This window comes from Haliotis rufescens, unplaced genomic scaffold, assembly GCF_023055435.1.
Source record: "Haliotis rufescens isolate VD_foot unplaced genomic scaffold, xgHalRufe1.0.p SCAF_67, whole genome shotgun sequence".
Classification (NCBI taxonomy): domain Eukaryota; kingdom Metazoa; phylum Mollusca; class Gastropoda; order Lepetellida; family Haliotidae; genus Haliotis; species Haliotis rufescens.
In genome coordinates, this window is record NW_025964358.1 from 1,196,347 (window position 1) to 1,209,834 (window position 13,488).

Here is a 13,488-nt window from a genome sequence, read left to right on the forward strand (position 1 = left end):
GTTGTGCACGTGCAGGGCACGACGATGAAATTGTCTGCGCTCCCGCGGACACGCGTGTTGCTCATGAGACTGTTAAGAGGTCGCCTTGACCAGAATTCTGTAAAAGTCGTTTGATAAAATTTTATTACAAACACATAAACATGTGAAAGCTAGGTCACCATGGCCAAATCATGCATTCTCAGGCTCAAGAATGCCTGAATTGTCTTAAATTACATGGAGAAAGAATCTACAAATATTTCTTTACTCTGTTCGGTAAGAAGATATTCAATTTTTACAGCAAATGAATTCCCTTTCAGTTGACGAGACCTCTCAGTTGTTGTTATCAATGCAAATTTGCTATCACCATTTCTCACAGTCATCGGGTGCATAATATCAGCATGTACTATTATGAGTTATTGAACTTGCCACTGGGACTTGTCAGCCATATGGACCCCATGCCATGGATACCCCACTCAGAAATGTATACTGACCTCCAGCCGACCAGGCCTTGTTTTATCCCCTAAATGCCGATCGCCAGGAAGACAGGGTGACATCAATTACCATCTTTTAACGTCTTTTGGTAATACGCGGCCTTGGATCAAACCCCCAACTCCCCTCCTTCCATGGAAGCGGTCTGTGTGCCGATAATTTAAAAGTCATTATAAAAATGTTTCGAACAGGTTCTGAAGTAATTTCACAGATAACTACAGAATTATTTTGATTGTCAAATTAGGCATATAGAGGCGATAGCTTTAGTGTGTGACATTCGTTACAGGATTGGGCGTACGAGAATATTCAATTACATAATTCTGGCATGCAGTCAAATATTCCATTTCTTCTAGGGTGTGCAAAACCCCGATAACAAAACTACTATTTGATCCAAAACAATAGATCTGTATTGTTAGGGAATTCCCATTGATTCTCTGTCTTAGTCCGTCAGTCTTTACCTCATTTCTAAAATACAGTCTCGCGCATATCGTTAAACGGTATGAAGCCAGAATGTGTCGTTCGACTTCAATTTTTTGGTAAAAATATATCTGCATATAGTGTAACCTTCTTATTTGAAAAATATTATGAGGAAACACGGGCTGTGTTGTTTGTTTCTTTGCTTGTTTGTTGGTCAACGCCACACTCAGCAATATTCCAGCTGTATCACGCGGCCACCAAATGATCAAAGCTGGACCGGACAATCGAATGATTCTTAATCTGGGTAACGATCCACGCCCTGGGGGTACGCAATCAATGAAGTCACCGATTCGACCCCCCGATCTCATTAAAACCAGATCTTAGTTCTCGCTACCGCTAAACAAATATCTGAGGACATTCCATTACGGGTCACGTCAGACCGACCTTGCGCGAACTTTGACCGACCAATGGAATGACCAATCAGAAGGCAGCTTTCTCGTGCTTTACGGCACAAATTTCAAATTGGAGACTACGCTTCGAAACATATTTTGACAAATTCTCGATTACAAATTTGAAACCTGAACAAAAAAACATTCTGGAATGGTCTAGATTGTAAGGATTCAGTCGTTAAACCCGTAACTATCGTTCGGAATACCCGATGTTAAAATTTTCGAGATAGCATGATTAGAAATCAAATTCCGACTGTCACTTTCATAATTTGGTAAGCGACGCATGATTGATCGGATGAAAGGTCGTTCTGACGTGACCCCTAATGGGGTGTCTTCAGATCTTTTTTTAGCGGTAGCGAGAACTAAAAAAGAAAGAAAGTACTCCCGGAAATTAAAATAAAATGTTTTTCTCAATTTAAAACTCGACACAAAGTGTTACGTCGCTGTAAATACGAAATAACAAAACAACTCGAAAAGAACTAGTCTGGATTTGCTAGTTTGATCTCAGTGAACAATACAAAATGTACTTTACAGGAGGTAATTTGTCGTCACTTTCAACATTCAAAAATAAAACTGTCCAAATTGACATAGCAGAAACAGACTATAGGCATTATGTACCAGTTCTCACCTGTCATCAAGGTGTCATAGCTCATGGACATTCACCTTGATCTACTTACACCTGGTTATGCCCTGTTTCACAATAGTCTGTTTTATTCACATTTTTACACACTTTTACTTGTAAAAAGGCATAAAAACCTTTGATACGCTGTATTTGTGCCAAGGCCCTATTAGTACTAATTGAGTTGTTGGAATATTTACATATTCTGTATATTAACTGCATTTATTTACGATCTGAGGTCGAAAAAACAGGGTTTTTTTCATTTCCGTGAGTACTTTAAGATCTGATTTTAATGCGTTTGCTCGTGCGACCAGCACATTTTGCTTGTGACCTGTTCGAGCGAGATATGGATATTTTATGAGTGCTTCGGTAAATTTCTTGCAAATGCGCAAAGGGGCGTTACTCTGGTTTGTGAAACGGTGCTGATCATTGTGCTTTGGGTGAGGCAGATATGCTTGGCGAGTGTATGAGAAGAAACATTGTGAAATTGGCCTAAGAAAATGTTATGCTGTCGAGCATTAATCCAGAAGCGCCAGGCCTTGGTCTTTCATTCACAACTTTTGAGATACAATCGAGCATCCTCATTCTACCAAGATTGTAAAGAGCATCACACGTCCCTCGCTCAGAAGTTGTTTGATCAAGATTACAACATTCAAGGCGTCAGTAAAGCTTTCAAAAAGTTTTATGGTAGACATGCGGAGGCCATTTCCAAAATTGACGAATCAGTGACAAAAATTATGTCCGATGCCATTCCCTATTTTGACTTCTACCATGTGTTCCCGTGCATTTTCAGGTGAGCAGCTGACTTGCCTTTGCATGTGTTTGTGACGTGTGCCACCGGTGGGGCAGGGAATGCTCAGCTTTTCGCGAACACCAGTCCTGGTACAATCACTATAAGATGGTGATTCATACACACATGGTCATGACATAGTCGGAATCGTACAATCGACTCTGCTTAATGCAAAGAATTTATATTGGATATGGACCGGTTTTTTGGTCGCTTTGTTGTAATACAACAGTATTACTTTATCTTGGATGGTATTATCACACACCTACACTTGATGATATGGTATTTTCATACATACATAATTATCAGATAAGATTGCTCTTTCAGTACAAACGTTTGAGTGTTTTTCTTTGAGTACTGACTCTTGCTGGTAATTATTAGAAAAAACGGAATTCATGAATTCGGTAAGGGCGGAAGGCAAAACTAGTCAACAAATGATGAATTCGAACGAACATTATATATTTTTTTCTTCGCTATGTGTTTGTGTTGAGAAAACATTCGCAATATTTGTTTTACTTGTAATGGTTTTTTTTAAGTCTATGAGACATAAGGGTGAATAGAAAGTACATGCATAACATTTTTGCATTTTTAAACAATTGTTCATATATATCACATTTGGTCCAGTAGATTTCAAAGTTCTCCATTTTTTGATAGTTGTTCGGTTTGAGTTTTATTAACACCCTGAAATGCAGGACATTTGTTGGAAAGTGTACCGCAAGAATGAGAGAAAGACCGTTTGCCGAGAAGGCTGTGTATACATTTCTATCTTTCATATGTTATATATGGTCTACAAGTTCGTAAAAATCTTGATATATTGTTGTTAGTTGAAATACATTATGTAAGTGAGGTAATCATATAGTATGTGTTGGTTGACTATTTTGGGCAATTATTTTATTGTAAATATAACTTGACCAACAGAAGCTTTGCAGTTTTCTACTAACATACTTTATTCTAAAATAAGTGTGCGCTTGCGAGTTTCTAATGCATCTAACGGAAAAGTAGACCGACGGTTAAACAAAGAACGGGGTGACGTCCAATATCATTAGGGTAGGATAGGACTGTCTACGATGCACACACAGTGAGATCAACGATGAGTGAGTGAGTGAGTTGGGTTCAACGCCGCTTTTAACAGTATTCCAGTCATATCACGGCGTTGATCAATGATGCAATGCAAGAGTTGTTGAGGGGGAACATACAGAGAGTATGTATCCATGTTGGCCTAACACATCCTGTTGACGCATGATGCGTTCTTGTATCATCACAAGGTGGTAGTCTTTAATTATGTATGTTGAGAACAAAGAGGAGTTCTCAGCTGACATCACGTTTCCATATCCACGTTGCAATGCACACTTTCCTCTTCTCATTCTGGGTGCTGGCGACAAGATGTCGGTTCAGGCACTCGCCGGTGTGATATTCTATGTTTGTATCACGAGACTGCAGAACACAGTTGGTGAGTCTTTTATGTTTTAGGTTTGTAAGACAAAATGTTTAGCTTTGATTATTTCTCAGTCAAGAGTATCAACTCATTGAGATTATTAAAACATTATTATTCAATATGTAACATAATGCCAACATTTGGAAGAGATACAGATACAATTGTCTAAACGTTGGGCAACATTGATTAATCTTGAGAGTGTCTTTGATCACAAAATCCAGTGCCGCCCTAAGAATATGAAACACATTTGAATTGACAATAGTTTGCTCAAACGCAATTAGTCCTCCAAAATACTTTTTGTCAGCTTCATGCGGTGCTTGTACCAGCGACATTTCACCCCACGCTACAAACCTGTGGTTAACACAATAGGATATAGCAACATGTGCTTAGCTTGTTTTGTTTGTTTGTTTGGGGTTTAACACCGCACTCAGCAATATTCCAGCTATATGACGGCGGTCTGTAAATAATCGAGTCTGGACCAGACAATCCAGTGATTGACAGCATGAACATCGATCCACGCAATTGGGATCGATGACATGCATCAACCAAGTCAGCGAGCCTGACCACCCGATCCCGTTAGTCGCCTTTTACGACAAGCATATTCGCCTTTTACAGCAAGCATGTGTTGCTGAAGACCTATTCTACCCCGGATCTTCACGGGTCACATGTGCTTAGTAGGTTTGATATATCAGTGATGGAGACGGTTTCACATTGGTAACTCGTTTCGGGGTTGGGATTGATGCAGCTGAAACAGATTTATGGGAACATCCTGGCCAACCAAATGTAGGTCAGAGGCCAAGACATGATGCAGGTTTATAGTATTTATTGAGGGCAAAATCACCACTCTACAGCAATTTGACTGGTTTAAGTATTGGCTAAAAAGCTACAACCACATACTTTTCATTCATTTAATAATCTACATGGTGTAATGACAGCCGAACAGGTTACTTTTTGATCGAAATAAAGCATGCATTTATGCTTGATACGATTCTCTAACATTGCCTATGTGGTGATATGTTGTCCTGTTATGCTTTGAGAAACTTGGAACATACAGATCTAGACATCGGCAGAATTAACACATCTCCGACAAAAGTTAACTGATTCGTGATTGTCACTAAGATAACCAATGACAGCTGTAAGGTATACCACAACTTAGAGAACGCTATTGTAGTTCATTAAAGGTGAGTATTTGTTACAACCTCCTTTGAAATACATCCCAGTCAACGTTGTATCAGATCAAATAACTGTAAGATCATCATTTTCTCAACATGAATGCGGTGATCTTAATTCGTATCCATATTCATAAGTGGTATTCGTCTCTGCTGTTTCTTTCAGGTGAAAGCATTTCTTTCGGCAAAAACGCCAAACAAAGTACCACTTTTAGAGACAATGATGCAAGCCACGCCCTCAATCGGACGTTCTCGTATACAGGATCAGTTACAGGCCCTGTCATCTCGCCCTGGTGGGAGGTCGACCTGAGGGGCTACTTTAGAATCAGCATCATCACCCTCACAGCAGGCGAATTTCGTACGTTCAAACAAACAAACAATATGTAAAAAAACGAGAAATCCTGAGTGCAGTATGAACATTTTTCAAGACCTCACTATTGGTGACCTAGTTGCTTGGATCGCGATGTCTTTATCCTTTCAATATCAGTATTGCCGGCCAGTAAATGAACTAAACATAGAATGCTTTCATTTTGCATACAGGACCTTACTTACATGGCATAAATATGTCTTATATCACGGAAGTGATATAATGTCTCTGTTTGAACATTGTGTCAACTTCATGTCACAGCAGTTTGCATGCAAGGAAGATGTAAGCCACATGCTCCTTAGCCTAACGTTATAGTCAACTAAAAGTGAATGCTGTGCTATTTATATGTTGCAGATCAAGACATGAGAAATGCCTCCGTGGAGGTGATGGACAAAGACGTCAGCCTCTCCTCTGATGTCCAGTCGGAGTGGTGTGGGAATGTGCCTAGCACTGTCACTGCTCGGGAAGAGTTCACCTTCACCTGCAATGCCACATTCCCTGTCCGCTATGTCCGTGTCACAAGGCGATCTACCACCAAGGCTTTCCTCGCTATCGGACATGTGGATGTTCAAGGGATCGGGGCTACAAAACGATGCCGTGAGTATGCTGCCAGTAGAGTGTTATTAACAGCAAAAAAAGCATTGGATGAGATGTCTAGATTGCGGAATGAAAGACTGTTCACCTGGACACACCCTGTAGAGAACATTCATGGTGATGGACTCAAGGTAGCTCACTTGAATGTTCGATCCCTCAGTGCTCATTTCGAAGATGTGAAGAAGGATAAGTTTGTTGGTGTGCTAGATGTTCTGTGTTTCACAGAAACACACATCAATTTGTTCACTCACTCATTGACATAAATTTTACAAGTTTTCACTCAGTTTTCTGTATGTAGGTATAGTGACCAGTTAGTTGAGCCCTTTTAGTTTGTGAAATATTCACCAATCACTTGTCATATTTTAGATGCCCCCCTTAATCTCCTTTTGTCTGACCAATCACCACTCTCGTGCGAACTTGTACCTATAACAAAAGATAACAAGAGATTTTCTTCTGGGGGCGAATATATTTTGTGACACCGGCCCGTTTAACCCTGGTCAGGGGCACATTTGTTTTTGTTTTGAGGGACGATGTCGCCTGTCGTTTTTTATCGTCTGTTTTACGTTATTTTGCTTATTTGCTACTTGAGTTTACTTGCCCTTTGATGATTCTGTTTTAGCGTTCAGAATTATACTAAACTGACGTCCAAAAGAAACTTTACAAACTGAAAATATAAATTTCAGACAAAGTATACATTTTTTTTATGAAGTCTATCTAAAACACATAATATAAATACAACAATAGTGTATGCAGAAAATGTTAATCGTCTGTTACATGTTTGCGAGATAACACGCGAAAAAGTGAAAAACACGTGCACAACGGACAACTGCAAATGCACGTGCGAGTAAGGGTATAAAACGATTGCAACGGCAAGTAAGACATCCACAGTGATAGTGAGTGAGTGAGTATGGTTTTACGCCGCTTTTAGCAATATTCCAGCAATATCACGGCGGGGGACACCAGAAATGGGCTTCACACATTGTACCCATGTCGGGAATCGAACCCGGGTCTTCGGCGTGACGAGCTAACGCTTTAACCACTAGGCTACCCGACCGCCCCTCCACAGTGATAAAAAAAAACACAAAAGAAATGTCACGACTCACAGTCAAACAACGTGAACGATCCTTGGGTATGGTACAGATGGGAACCACCCACGCCCATATTGCACGAACCATCGGTTGCTCCCGTGTTGCCGTTACCAACTTGATGCAACGTTACAGACAGACAGGGCGGACCGCTGACAGGCCAAGAACAGGCAGACCCAGGGTGACCACGCCCCATGATGACCGGTACTTGCGTACCTTGCACCTCCGAAATCGCTTCCTGACAGTGACGTTATCGGCGACAAATGCCTTAGGTCACAAGGTTAGTCGACAGACAGTGGCCAGGAGACTCAGGGCTCATGGAATCAGGGCTTTTAGACCATACAGAGGACAGCTATTGGCAGCGCAACATCGTCGTCTGCGATTGGGATGGGCCCGGACTGTACGACGTTGGCAACGACGTGACTGGCAGGGGGTTGTCTTCAATGACGAAAGTCGATTCTGTATGTTTAGGGCTGATGGAAGACAACGTGTTTACCGCCGATGGGGTGAAGGAACGGCGGCGTGTTGCGTGCAGGAGGTCGTACCATATGGTGGAGGGAGTGTCATGATGTGGGGAGGGATCTGTGGGCAGGAGAGGACACCGCTGGTCATCGTTGACGGAAACTTGACAGATCAGCGTTACATGGATACAATTCTTCGTCCAGTTGTCCTACCATTTCTCCAACAGCAGCCACGTGGTGTCATTTATCAGCATGACAACGCTAGAGCCCATACAGCCAGAATTTCACAAACTTCCTCGCAGCCAAAAACGTCAACGGCCTGCCGTGGCCTGCACTCTCACCCGACATGTCCTCCATAGAACACCTCTGGGACTTGATGGATCGTCGTGTTCGACAACGACCACACTCTCCAGCCAACCGGCAAGAACTGATCTTGGCCCTCCAAGAAGAATGGCGTCAAATCCCACGTGACCTCATCAGACGACTGACTTTTTCTGTGCGTCGAAGAGTTTTTGCGTGTATTGAGGCATTTTGTGGTCACTCACGCTACTAATGACTTGTGATTGAACGTGAGCGATTGTTTATATACTCAGCCTATTGTCCATGATTCTGAAAGCTCGAGTTTTGTACCACACCCAACTTTAAGGGGCTCTGACGTCATTCTCGGGCGCGGTATGATTGTCATTTTCAGTGTTGATTATGTTGATATATTGATCTTCTCAATACACTTTACTTCATGCATGTATGTTTTGTTGTTTTTGAGAAAGAATGATTTCAAACTCTGATAAAGTTTCTTTTGGACGCCAGTTTATATTCTTATCATTTGAAATACTTATTAGTCATTCACAGCACAAATTTATTGATTGGCAGGTGTTTGTTCATTGTTAAACACTGTACTCAGCAATGTTCCAGATAAACGACGGCAGCCTCTAAATACTCGAGCCATACTGCGAGCAACGATCCAAGTTTCTCTTCATCTAACAAACATTTTTTTTTAGAAAACAGAAAGGGGCTAACAAGCGCACTTTCCAGCTCTCACCTTCTACTTTCTAGGTTCCCACTACACGCCCACAGCCAACAGGAATGTGTCCATCCCATTCTTGACTACATCAGCCATAACAGCCGGAGCTTGTGGCATCCTTTGTCACAAAAGTTTTTCTTGCATCGGCTTCAGCTACAGCACAACTGCATCCTCTGAAGCTAACTGCATGCTAACCGACAAAGTAGTACCCCAGAATTATGTGGCAGATCACGCCTGGAGCATGTACACCCTGGACAGCTGCCTGTGAACACCACTGGAAACTCAAACTGGAAACATTGAAACTACACTCTGAATCGTAACAGAAGTAGACTAGGCATTTGATTTAAACAATATTTATTTCCCAGAAAAAGGAATGGGATTGATGAACAGGTTCAACCTATTTAAACACCTCTCCCTACAAAGGACATTTAACAATTAATGGGAGTAAACTGGTAGACAAGACATTTGTTGTGGAAACATTATTTATATATTATACAGAAAATTGTCAGTGGGATCATTCGGACTTTGTGAGAATTTTTCGTCAGATGAAATGATTGTAATCACGTTTTTGGAATCAGAATATTTGTAGTGGCATTGCTGGAACAGTAATGCATGGGATACTTCCTTTCATTCCTTTTAAGAGATTGTGACGATTCTAACACACTTGTTTTGTTAGATCACAGAAACTGCACAATCACTTTGCTCTCACCACAATAATAACACGAATGTTTTATGTCTGTTTATTACGTGTTCATCACACTTACTTTTAATACTTGCAATAGCTTCATACTCTGCCAGGATCAGAAACAAAAGTACTTGACTGTTGAACCATATCCCTTGGAATTTCCACATACCCTGCCATCTGGGCATGTTGCGTTCACTCCCATTATAAACCTATTCATTGGGATCTCTATTAAGTAAGAGAGTTCTTTCTACAGGCAGTAAAACCTATTGTGAGGTTTTACTTTCAAAGTAAAACCTATTATGATGTTTTATTTTCGTTCGGAAGGTTTTACTTTGAATGTAAAACCTCAAATTCCAGGTTTAACCAAGTAACTGAAAAAATGACAACAAGTAGCAATTCAAAATTTTAATTCAATTAAAATTGTATGTCAGGTGTACAGTTCCGCGTGGACATTTAAAAGCGACATCACTTCAGAGTCTCAGGTGAAAGGACAGCGAGGTTTCAAACACGTGCTTTTAAACAAGTGCTTGTCAATGCTGCACAATTTGCACGTGCAGTACCTGCTAGCCGTTACGTCACAACTACCTCTATGTAACAGTTGGATTGTTTAAAGTCGAAAATCTTGTAAAGCAAAAAAAAGACACCTTTAAAATTTTCGAATTTTCGTTTTGAAAAGTTTAAAAGAAGTGGAATATTGCAACACAAACATTTAGAAACCGAAGATTTCACTTTCATTTAAAAGTAAGTATTTTCTTTTGTGTTTTATATTTGTCACATCCAAGTGCTCTTGAACGCCTGGCAAGTCAGCGAATTTCACGTGCAAGTTAAGATATCACGTCTTCAAGGACGCGCTATAATGAAGCGCCTCATTTATAGATGCTCGTTATAACATTTAATCAATTTAAGACGGTTTATAAGTATAAAAAACACTTTCCCTCGGTTTTGGTAGACAGAGCATGCCCTGGGGGTCGGGAAAAACCGCGGGGGGTTCGCCCCGTTGGTTTTTCCCTCTCCCCAGGGCATATAATTTTCACCACTATTTTGGATTTTTCACCCAATGGAATCTGTTTCGGCAGATAATCGCGACTGACTCTTCTCTGGTTTTGACGTTTGTTATGTGTAGTATGTGAAGTCTATGCTTAATGCTGGAATTGCCTAACTTTCTGTGTTGTTTGTGAGTAGAAATAGAATTTTAGCCATGTGAGAAATGTGTTTGGTGTTGGTAGTAATATAGAAGGTGGTATAGAGTACTGTAGAAATAACCAATGCTTACTGTTGTCTGATGTTTGCGTTCTATGGAAAGTTTGGTTTTCGTATTTGATGGTTTCCGGCTAGTTTCTATTTATTAGTTTACTGGTGGTTATCATGACGTGGGAATCTTACTCATGTCCGAGTTGTCTTAGTTTGCTTGCCATTTAGTTTCCCGAAACACGAATGTTACCCTCTGTCAGAATAGTTTACGTCTGGTTGACATTAGGTGTTGGTTTCAGTATACCCGGAAACTTACACACGTCAAGTTTCCTACTGATTTCCTGGTCGTTTCCATAAATCTTGTAGATATTTTCAGCTTACTTTGTGTGTGCTTCATTAGCTCTCCTGTTGGAGAACAAATGTTAAGTTTACGCCTGGTTAAGTTTTGTTTCCGATGAGAACCTGATATTCACAATTTGTGGCCTGGTCACGTTGTAACACTCGAGCATACTGCGGTCACCATTGATTTGTCCGCAACACCTTCATCATCAACACGGTTTTTTTATGATATACCTACATCATTGCTAACTGATATCTCCAAACAAAATCACTCATTCACTCTGTTGAGTTTTAGGTTAAAAACATTTATATTTTCACAATTTCGTAGATTCTTAGACACATACTAGATGCTCAAATGTGATGTTGTCCTTCCAAGTAAACAAATAGTTTTTGTGTAGAATTAGTTTTTTCCATAATTACATGCACATATATGTTACCAGATTCTTATATCAACTCTTAGGGTCTTTTTATTGTGTACATGTAAACGTCTAAAATCTGCATCACTGCTGGCGTTCCTCCCACATGAAGTTGACACACAGTGCTATACCTGAAATACTCTTCACAGAAACGAAACTGAAATTTGAACAACAAAAGAAACTGAGGTTTACGCAAAATCACTCATCTTAGTCAAACATGCAGGCAAAGACAACTCTCAGTCCATGTAGGAATGTCTCAGACAATAGAAACTTAAAGCAAAACACATAAAACATTAATTTTCATTGAAATATCTCTTTACTCTTTGGAAACTTAAATACATCAATATTCATGCAATTGTTTCATTTCATAAACAAATTCTCTTTAGTGTGATACGTGCCCCCTCAGCGATACTGCAGATGCAGGTGTGTCAGAAAAAGTCTGAAAAACATTATTTTAGGAAAGGGAACTTTGTTTGGAGCTTTTTTGAGAAATACATTTAAATAAAGTGTTTGCAGCCAAAATGTTTTCTGTTTTAATTTTGTATGCTGTTTGACTCACCACTCAATAATATACTAGTTATATGACGGCTGTCTTTAAATAATCGAGTCTGGACCAGATACCCAGTGGTTGACATCATGAGCATCGATCTACGCAATTGGGATACGGTGATAGTTCATATGACATTTCTTATTCCCTTTATGCCGAGTAAAGTCCAGTCTTTGGTGTCTTTACTTCACGTTTGAGAATTTATTCGCCCATGTTCTTTCACCAAGGATTTCAAATAGCACCTTAGGATTATTGCATATCGCATTTCAAAAGGTGTTTAGTTAAACATATGGAGGACATTTGCAAATGTGAAGTATCACTGACGGAAGAGATGTCTGATGCGATTCCCTATTTTGACTTGTACCACATGTTTTTATGTTAAGTAGGGAAAGGATTTATGTATGAACAACTTCTATATAACAAATAGGAGCACGTTTCTTTGTTGGAAAGTGCTTCTCCGCTTTTTATTTATGTTTATAGTTCCGGGAACGGAGTCTTTCGGTGCAACAAGTCAATTAGCTCTTACGTATCACTTACTGGACCTTTACTGGTATTCCATCATAATTGTAGAGAAATGGTTGTGTGAAAATGTTAAGAATCGTAAAGGGGTATAATTTATTTATGTCTTCACTTTACGAGACATATCCATACCAGTAGCCTTTTGTTTCTACCATGAATAATAACTTATGGCACCGATCAACCCTTCAAGTTATATATTTTATTATGCTCTATAACAATGCTTTGGCCATTGTGCTTGGTTTTAATGCAGGGATCGCTGGTTAACCGTACGAGTCAAATGATCCAGGTCCGTGGGAATATTTGGAATGAAGCGAATTCGATTACTGAGCCATGGACGTCTGTGAGAATGACTGCAGGCAGATTTATGACAGTATAAATTAACAAGAATGCATCTTTAAACTAAACTACCGTGGCGCATAGATGTCATTAGTTATGGTCTGCCAACGCCTCTTTTAACAGTATTCCAGATATATCACGGCGTGTCAGCTTCATGTGGGAGGAAAGCCCGAAGTGATGCAGGTCTCAGACGTTTACCATTTCGGTGAAACCCATGAGCACGGGTATGGTGCTAACAAACCTAGAAACATAATCGGGGCGAACCGGGATTCGAACCCACAATCATAGGTTTCCTGCGTGCCCAAGGGACGCAACTCTGCACAGTGAATCGCGGCGTCTTGGACGACTGGGCCACCCGTGCCCCCGCGTGTATTGTAATGGCGGTTGAATGAAACCATGTGCTGACATTTGCCGGTGTCGCCAGTTCGACTCACAATCTGACATAACATCAAGATGAAACAAAGAATTCCAAGCTGTTGTCGTGACTCCAACCAAGCATCCATCCATTTCAGAGACGTTTGTGTTTTTTCCTGTACGTCATCTGCACAAAGGCGGCAAAACATCCGGCCGTCGCACTAATGGG

At 40.4% G+C, this 13,488-nt stretch overlaps 1 protein-coding gene across 1 annotated transcript; it reads left to right on the forward strand.

The window, feature by feature from the left end:
- Positions 1 to 4,091: 4,091 nt before the first annotated feature.
- LOC124110659 lies at positions 4,092 to 12,009 on the forward strand. The gene is made up of 4 exons (XM_046469994.2): positions 4,092 to 4,190; positions 5,511 to 5,702; positions 6,066 to 6,308; positions 8,905 to 12,009. The coding sequence occupies exons 1-4, from the start codon at positions 4,124 to 4,126 to the stop codon at positions 9,138 to 9,140; spliced, it is 738 nt and encodes a 245-aa protein (XP_046325950.2). The 5' UTR covers positions 4,092 to 4,123; the 3' UTR covers positions 9,141 to 12,009.
- Positions 12,010 to 13,488: the final 1,479 nt, after the last annotated feature.

Coding starts and splice junctions, on each gene's coding strand:
- LOC124110659 (XM_046469994.2), top strand. CDS start 4,124: ATGTCGGTTCAGGCACTCGCCGGTGTGATATTCTATGTTTGTATCACG. Junction 4,191..5,510: donor GAGACTGCAGAACACAGTTG/GTGAGTCTTTTA, acceptor TGTTTCTTTCAG/GTGAAAGCATTTCTTTCGGC. Junction 5,703..6,065: donor CCTCACAGCAGGCGAATTTC/GTACGTTCAAAC, acceptor TATATGTTGCAG/ATCAAGACATGAGAAATGCC.